This window comes from Pteropus vampyrus, unplaced genomic scaffold (assembly GCF_000151845.1).
Source record: "Pteropus vampyrus isolate Shadow unplaced genomic scaffold, Pvam_2.0 Scaffold395, whole genome shotgun sequence".
NCBI classification, from domain to species: Eukaryota; Metazoa; Chordata; class Mammalia; order Chiroptera; family Pteropodidae; genus Pteropus; species Pteropus vampyrus.
In genome coordinates, this window is record NW_011889176.1 from 93,922 (window position 1) to 102,017 (window position 8,096).

General features: G+C 61.2%; 1 protein-coding gene across 1 annotated transcript in view; it reads left to right on the forward strand.

The window, feature by feature from the left end:
- Window positions 1-8,096, forward strand: part of CYFIP1 (cytoplasmic FMR1 interacting protein 1) — a 44,270-nt gene that overhangs the window by 33,099 nt on the left and 3,075 nt on the right. Inside the window, exons 23-27 of the mRNA XM_023523596.1 lie at window positions 3,590-3,733; window positions 4,466-4,556; window positions 6,183-6,313; window positions 7,226-7,298; window positions 7,825-7,919. Coding sequence (XP_023379364.1) covers window positions 3,590-3,733; window positions 4,466-4,556; window positions 6,183-6,313; window positions 7,226-7,298; window positions 7,825-7,919 — 534 coding nt within the window. The remainder of the gene's footprint in view (window positions 1-3,589; window positions 3,734-4,465; window positions 4,557-6,182; window positions 6,314-7,225; window positions 7,299-7,824; window positions 7,920-8,096) is intronic.

An 8,096-nucleotide genomic window follows, 5' to 3' on the forward strand; every position in this document is an offset into this window, starting at 1 on the left:
CTTTTGGGAGGCAGGTGCTCTGCATGGTGTGTGAGGCGGGCGCGTCTGTGAGAAGCTGCACTCAGATGCTGTGGACGGGACCATCGTGACAGTCTTGGGTGGCTTTCAGGCTGGCCTCACTCTGCAAGATCTGACGCTGAGAAGGAACCAGCTCTACACAGGGGCCGCGCTCGGCAGGGGGCAGGCAGTTGGGGTGTTTGGGCCCCCGGGCAAGGGGCCGAGCTTGGGGCGGAGCGGAGAACAGGCAGAGAAGGACACCCAGTGGAAGGGAGTTGCCCTCACCCAGGCTGTATTTTGGAGGCACCTTGACCAGACTCGCTGGTGATCTGGACGTGGAGAGCGAGGGGAAGGGAAGACCTAGCCGTCCTACTTAGGGCTCTGGCAGCTGGTGAATGGGGTGCCACGTTTGGAAGAAAGTAAACGTGGGGGTGAGGGGACGAGGCCTGTGTCCACGGCCCTTCCTCGGGGCTGTCCACACTACGCGTCACAGACCTCGAGTTGGGGACGAGGATGCCAGGCCGCTGCTCCCGGCACTTAGGGTCGGGTTTGGCGGCTGTTTTAAGCCTCCTGCTGATGACCAGGAATGAAGAGGGTGACATTGTCTTATCTGCCTTTTCCGAGACTGTCACTTCTCAACGAGAAGTGCTAGTGTGTCTTGTGTTGACACCAGGTCGTAGCCACAGTCTTGGGGCTCAGTGAGCAGGTCCCTGAGCCTGTGCCTGTCCTCCGTAGGGGACTAGCGGGTCTTGGCACAGCAGGAGGGGATGCAGGCCTTGCTCAGGACAGGCTGACGGCATCAGCTGGGCACCAGGACCAGAACAGCCTGGGGGGGGTGGTGTCTGGGTTCCCCCAGGACCACAGGGTGCCTGGCCAGTGAGACAGGCAGTGTGCGAGAGGCCGAAGCTGGTAAGATGCAGGTAGGGACCAGAGATTTCTCACCTGCAGTGGGGTCCCCAGTGGCATCCTGCTCAGTGCTGCCACCCAGAGGCCTTCTGCTCAGACAGGTGATACTTGGCGTGCAGTGGGACACAGGGCCCAGGCAGTTAGCAGACCCTGCCTCTTCCCCACACCTGGGCGACACCCACATTGTGAACCACACGGGCTCTGAGCTGCTGGTTGAGTGACGCTGGTGCGGGAACGTGCCTGGGTGCCCAGCTGCTTGTCACACGCGGTGCAGTCGAGGCCAGGATGCAGAGGGAGCCCAGGGCTGCTGCCTTCACAGCCTGCTCAGGACGACCTTCCCAGGAGTCTCTAATGTCGGTCCCTCAGGGGACCTCCACGTCCACCCTGCAGCGCGTCTTACTGCGGATGGCCATGTGAGCCATCTGCAGTAAGACGCGGTGCATCCTGGAAAGGGCGTCAGGCGGACCCGCGTTAAAAGGCTTAGAACAAGTGCCCCGATGCCCCTTTCTGAAGTTAGAATGTGGTATTTACCCCCTTGGAACTGAAGTGATTTGGATAGGACTAGAGTTTGCCGAGTGAGAGAAATTTCTGGGGTCTCTACTGAAAGATGTGATGTTAACGAGGCCTGGTTCAGAGGTTTAATCTCTCGGGTGTGGCCGCAAAGGATGTCTCACAGCACGACGGGAGAGGGTTCTGGGGGCGAGATGGAGCCCTGGGGTGGTTCTTCCATCCTGCCCGCCGGTCACAGGGCGATGAGTGAGGGGAGCCTGGCCTTGAAGGAAGGTGGGTGCTGCGGCTCTGCCCAGGGGTGCACGGCCAGGCTGGCCCGAGGTCCCGGGGCGGCTTCTGAGAGAGGTTCCCCACCAGCACCGCTGCAGCCTGTCCCGCGGCCCAGATGCATGTGTCTGTCCATTGTGCTATCAAAGGCTTGGGGGACTTGTTTTCACTCTGCAGGGTTTTCCCTTAGGCCCGCAGGGAGGCACAGGGTTCTGCTCCCCGTGCGACAAAGCTGTGAGCCCGTGGGCCTGGGGGCCTGGGGGCCGTGTGCACACCTGTGTGTCCACATGAGCACACGAGGCTTCTGCAAAGCTGGTGTCCATTTGGAGGGAAGGAAACGTTAGGTGAATTGAATTTGACTGAGCAGCTCTGACTGAACCAGAACCCACAGGTTTCAGCCTCAGTTTGTGTCGTTTTCATTCTTAGACCTAAGCCAGCATCGTCTGTCCGATTGTTTGGGCTGTAACGGAAGTCCAGTGGAAGTGTGGGCGAGTGACACTGACATTGGCAGCTCATCTGACTTGACACTTTCTGAGGATCAGATGCCAAAACGCGATGACGTCAGCACCGAGTGCCGTGCTGGACGCAGACTCTGTCTCGCCGTCTCGCGAGCTCAGACACATCGGCTGCCCCTCCCTTGGGGCCGTGCAGTCTGTTTGTGCCCGTGAGGTCATGGAACCCCCAGGAAGGCAGTTCAGAAACCCAGTTAGTTGTTCTTGACCGATGAGCTAGGGCTAGTATCGATGAGAATAAAAGTGACTTAGCTGAGTGGCCCGTTCGTGGTAATCGCACTGCTTGAGGGAACTCTCCGATGTCCTTCCGAGTCGAGGAGTTAGACTGTCCCCGATTCACAGCCTTGAGGGTCTCAGCCCAGGATCTGTGAGTAGAGTTCTCGTCCCCTGGTGTCTGGGCAAGGCTGGCAGAATGTTTTCTGAATTGACCCGTGAGGCTGGACGTCCAAAGTACTTTCCTCCTGTGAGGCTGAGCACTGAACGTGCACGGTTTGTGATTTTGTCTTCTGAGTAGTTAGTCGCTTGGGGGGCAGTGTCCCTGGGATGCGCCATCTTTGGGGTGATGGGTCCTTCCTTCACTTTGCGATGGCACAGGACATGCAGAGTTCCTGCCCAGGGACGAGGAGCCCACACAATGTTCGGGTCCGAGGCTTCGTGGGGGTGGGGCGTACAGGTACTCGCCACCAGTGTCACTGGCCACCATTCCTGAGACCCCAGAGTCCCCAGAGGGAGAGGAGAGGCTCATCGTGAATCTCTGTACAAACAGCTGCTCATGCAGCGTGGCCTCGTGTCCCAGGGGTGGGAAACAAGCGACCGGTTGGGTCGTGGGCGTCATTCCGGGGCTGAGTCCCCAGGGATTGCGGGCTGGCCTCCTGCAGGCACCCGAGGGCTCAGGAGGCTGGCCGACCAGCACCCTGTGTCCTGAGGTTCGTAGTGTGCCACAGGGGATGGCAAAGACACGTGGCAGGTGGAGGAGCCTGAGCGGAGCCCAAGCTGTGTGCTGCACTGAGGGGGCGGAGTGGTGAGCACGGCGGCTGTGACGACTGAGCAGTGGACGGTGCGCGCCCCAGGTCAGCTGCGAGAGACTGGCTGCTGCCCGCTCAGCTCCCCGTCCCTCTGGGTCTGTTCTCGGGCATCCCCCAGACACTGAGGGCAGCTGCGGGGCATGTGCTAAGGTGTATTAATTTCTCATTCCAGGGCCTCAAAAAGGCGTCTGTAGAACAGGCAGTTTAACACATGTAGGAAAACCAAAGAGCAGCGTGTTTTCCTCCGCTTTGGCGAGCCAGCCCTCCATGTGCACGGGCCGGAGACGTCGACGCGGGCAGCCTGCCCGCCTGAGCTCCCCGCGGGCGCCGCGTGCACAGCGCGCCCACCAGCACCATGCTCTCTGTCCGCAGGCTCTGAACCTGGCCTACACCAGCATTTACGGCAGCTACCGGAACTTCGTGGGGCCTCCGCACTTCCAGGTCATCTGCCGGCTCCTCGGCTACCAGGGCATCGCGGTTGTCATGGAGGAGCTGCTGAAGGTCGTCAAGAGCCTGGTGGGTTCCCACGGACGTCTCTTCTCACAGGCGTGGCTCGGCCTCTGCGCCCACTTCTGGGGTGGGGGATCGACCCCTCCAGGCCATTCGCAGACGCCAGCTGGGTGTCCTGCAGGCTGGCTCCATTCTGCCCTGCCTTCCGGGTAGCATCAGACACTCCCACCAGACTGCCCCCCCCACCCCGACAGACATAGTCGTAAGACCAGGTTGCCACCTGTGCGTCTAACCGACCGGCTGGCAATCAGAGCCCCCATAGTCCCCTTGAACATGACAAAATCTACAACCACGTAGATCAGGATCAGACGTCAGAATGTGGAGGAGTTGGGTTGTGTGACAGCTGTGACGCTGACTGGTCCGGGCCCTGCCAGGACCCCAGCGGCAGCCTCTGCTCGAAAACATGGTGTCTTGGAGGTGGCAGGTGCACAGGGTGACGTGGTCCAGTGTGGGTGCCGCACCGTCCATCAGAGGGCTGTGGAAACTGCCCCATGAGGACGTCTCTTCCTCAGAGCCCCCCCCCCCCCCCCCACTGTCACACCTCGGACCACTGCCTCTTAAGGACTCGTGGTCCAGAATGAGCAGGTAGTGGGTGCCCCTGGTAAGGCGGCCCCCCAACCCCCGTGATGGGAGTGCTCTGCCCGCCGTCGGTCCCCAGTCCTGCTTGTGTGAGGGCGGAGCCCCTTGCCCGCGGCCTCCGGCAGACTGGCCGTGGCCGACGCAGCCCGTCTCCTGCAGCTACAGGGCACGATCCTGCAGTACGTGAAGACGCTGATGGAGGTGATGCCCAAGGTCTGCCGCCTGCCCCGGCACGAGTACGGCTCCCCCGGTGAGTGGGCGCCGCGCAGGCCGCACCGGCCTCAGGCCGCGGGGGGGAAGTCGGGTCGGCAGGGACCGATCGGACCGCGTGTTTCCCGGGGGGCGGGGGGCAGCCAGAGCGGGCGCCTCTGGACGGACCCGGCCTGACCCTCGTCTACGATGAGGCGTGCGGTGCGTGGCCGCCACCGTTCCAGGGGAGGCCCCGAAGGTCACCAGCCAGAGCGGGGCAGGGAAGCTCGGCGGCCAGGTCCCACCCCCTGCTGGGCTCAGCAGGGCCCGATGGCGCCTCGGCACCCTGTGGGGCCTGTGGCAGACGTGCCCTCGAGGACACCGGCCCAGGCAGCCCGACGGAGCCGATCTGGCGCTGTCCAGTCACAGCCCTGACGGTCTCAGAAAGCTCGTTTATGAGAAGCCTGTGCCGGAGGGACCCTGGTCTGAACAGAACGCCCCTCGCTGTCTGCTGAGGTGACTTGGGCCCGTTCTCGGGTCACCATGAGAGACCGTTCTGACAAAGCCGTCGACTGGCGTGGTCGTGCTCCCAGATGGCCGTTAGTGACGTCTGAGGGGACGGCAGGGTGACCAGCCCTGAGTTCCGGGCACACTTGCGGGGCTGCCTTAGGGTCCCTGTCAGGACGTGGACGAGTGACGTACGTCTTACCGACTGGACGTGGGAATTTTAAATGTCGAAGACAAAGCCATTTAGGCCAAATTCAGAGCTGGTCTGGGGGCCAGTCGTTACGTCGATGTCACCAGCTGCCACCCCGGGCCAGCACAGAGAGCCGGCAGGACCCGCGTCCGTGGGCAGCGCTGCGTGGTAAAGCCATGTTGCGGGTAGCTCTCCTGCTCCCGCATGCCTGTGGGGGTGCCGCCCGTGAGGGTCTGGGTCCTCGGGCGGTGCTGAGGACGGGGAGGTGGCCGAGGCAGGGGTGGGGGCTGTGGGCTGTGCTGAGTAAGGAGGGGGCAGCCAGCGATGCAGGCAGGGCCACGGCATCCTCACAGGAAGCCAGTGCTCGAGCTGTCGGCCCGAAGGGTTCAAACCTGGTAGGTCTCCCGCCTCGTTCTGCTCGGGGTGTTCTTAGGTCCCTGGGCAACCTGCGTGACACGTGGACTCGAGTCTGCACTTGGAGGAGCAGTGGCTCAGCACGGAATGCGTAGATCGGGCTGAGAATGTGACTTTCTTCCCCGTCTCTGTGCCTCGTCCCTTCTCGTGCCTTGTTGCCTGGCCAGGACACAGCATGCACGTCTCTCCCGAGTGTGCCGTTAGCCGCAGGGTTTCTTAGGCGTCCTGAGTCAGACTGAGGACGTTCCTGTCTGTGCCTGGAAAGGGACACTGATTCTCATCAAATACTTTCCGCCTCCACTGGAAGCGCCCTGTGGTCCTTCTCATTGGCCCTGGCAATATGCTGCCTCCTCGGTTGGCAGCTGAGGCCCAGAGCACAGGCGCTGGACAAACCGCCATTGTAGGGAGGATGTCGGGGTCTGGGGACGTGTGGTCAGCTCCATGGCGGACACGGTGGCAGTGTCAGCATGTCTCATGGCCAGCATGGGGGCTCCCAGCCCTGGACCCCGGCCTGTGCCCTCCGGGGCTCGGCCCCTCTCGCGTCCCCCAAGCCACCGCCCGCTGTCTGCTGCACAGGCATCCTCGAGTTCTTCCACCACCAGCTGAAGGACATCGTGGAGTACGCGGAGCTGAAGACCGTGTGCTTCCAGAACCTGCGGGAGGTGGGCAACGCCGTCCTCTTCTGCCTGCTCATCGAGCAGAGCCTGGTGAGTCGTCGGCCCGGGTCCCTCCCCACCGGGGACAGGAGGCGGCGTCTGTGAGCTCGATTTACTGGGGTCGTTTAGCGGGGTGCAGGCAGCAAGTGTCATGAAGCACCGTTCTTTTCACGACCACATGGACCGATTTGAGTTTGTTCTCTGCGATCGAAAAAGAAGAACGCGGTTCCTCCGTGAGTTTCTCTGGGTGAGCCTCGCAAGGACGCTTTGTTCCGCAGCATTAGCCACATCTGCACCGACGCGCGTGACGTGCACGGTGACGTAAAGTGCTGAGGCCCTGGGGCCCTGGAGTGTGGCTCAGCGTGACTACAGAACTGATCGTTAGATCTTACCTAACGGTAATTACGTAACTTTTAAGTAGTGCGTGGCCGCCGTGGTGGACAGCACCACCCCAGAAAGGGAGCGCAACAGGACATTGTTTTCTTTACTCTTCCTGCTGTCACTTAGCCTGTCCCTCTGTCCCCCGTGTGTCACGTCAGCCGACAGCTCCGAATCGGAGAGCTCTGGCCTTCCTCTGCCTGTCCCTCCTGGCTGGGTTTACTCACGTCCATGTTTAAGTAAAAATGACTCTAAGATGCAGCTCCTTAGCTGCACTGCCACATTCCAGGCCACCTGGGGCGGGCAGCAGCCCTAACGGGCAGGACCAAGGACGTGTCCGTCGTCCGGCCGTGTGCTACTGCTCAGTGTTGGCGCCGCACTGAAGGCAAAGCTGCGCCCCCGGCCTCCTGGCCGGCGCGGGGCGTGGGGCAGGCGCCAGCTCGCACGCAGACTCCTGGCTGCAGCTGGCCTCGCCGAGGCGGGTGCACCTACGCATGCGAGGGCCCGCGTTCACGCCTCGCCGTGCTTGGTCTCCAGTGCCAGATGTCTGTACGTCCAACGTGTCCTTCTGTCTCCCCGCTCTAGTCCTTGGAGGAAGTGTGTGACCTGCTGCATGCGGCCCCTTTTCAGAACATCTTGCCGAGGGTCCACGTGAAAGGTGAGCCTGTGTCCCTGGGACCTGGGCCCAGACGGCCCCCCGCGGCTCATGGTTGGTCCCCTTCACCAGGGAACTGACGTCCTGTGTTGCTTGAGTTGGGCATCTGTCCAGCCCTAATGGGGCGACTGGTCACGTATCGAGATTGAGTGGCTGCTGAAAACTGGAACTTCAGCTTAGGGCTGAAGTGGTAGGCGCCTCGGTGTGCGTCAGGTAGCGCGCGGTCAGGGACACTGGCCCCAGGTTGAAGGTCGTTGGGGCAGATGGATGCACAGGTTTGCTGTCCTGTTCTCTGCTTTCGTTTACATTTGGGGTTTCCTGTAAGTTTCAGAAGGTGAATATTGAATAGAAAATTAGCCCGTCGGTTCGAATTTAAATGTCAAACAAACCAGTTCTATAAAATAATCTTCAAAAGAATCTGTATGTACGACATTGACTTAAAAATCTTTCGTGGGGTTTTTGGAAAAATTGAAACTTCTGCACTCGTTTTTCATACAAAAGACGGTATGCCGTATTTTCTCCTCTGCAGAGGGAGAGAGACTTGATGCCAAAATGAAGAGGCTGGAGTCAAAGTACGCCCCGCTGCACCTCGTCCCTCTGATCGAACGGCTGGGGACCCCTCAGGTAGCGCACGCCCTGACAGCTGCTGCTCTTGCGGGTGGGGCTGGGGCACTGGGAGGTTGGACGTGCCCTGGGCCCCAGTGTCTCAAGCGGGGTTTGGGACAGGACCTCGTCACAGGGCGGTTGGGAGGTTTGGCTGAGCTGACATGACGTGGCACGTAAGACGTTCACAATAAATGT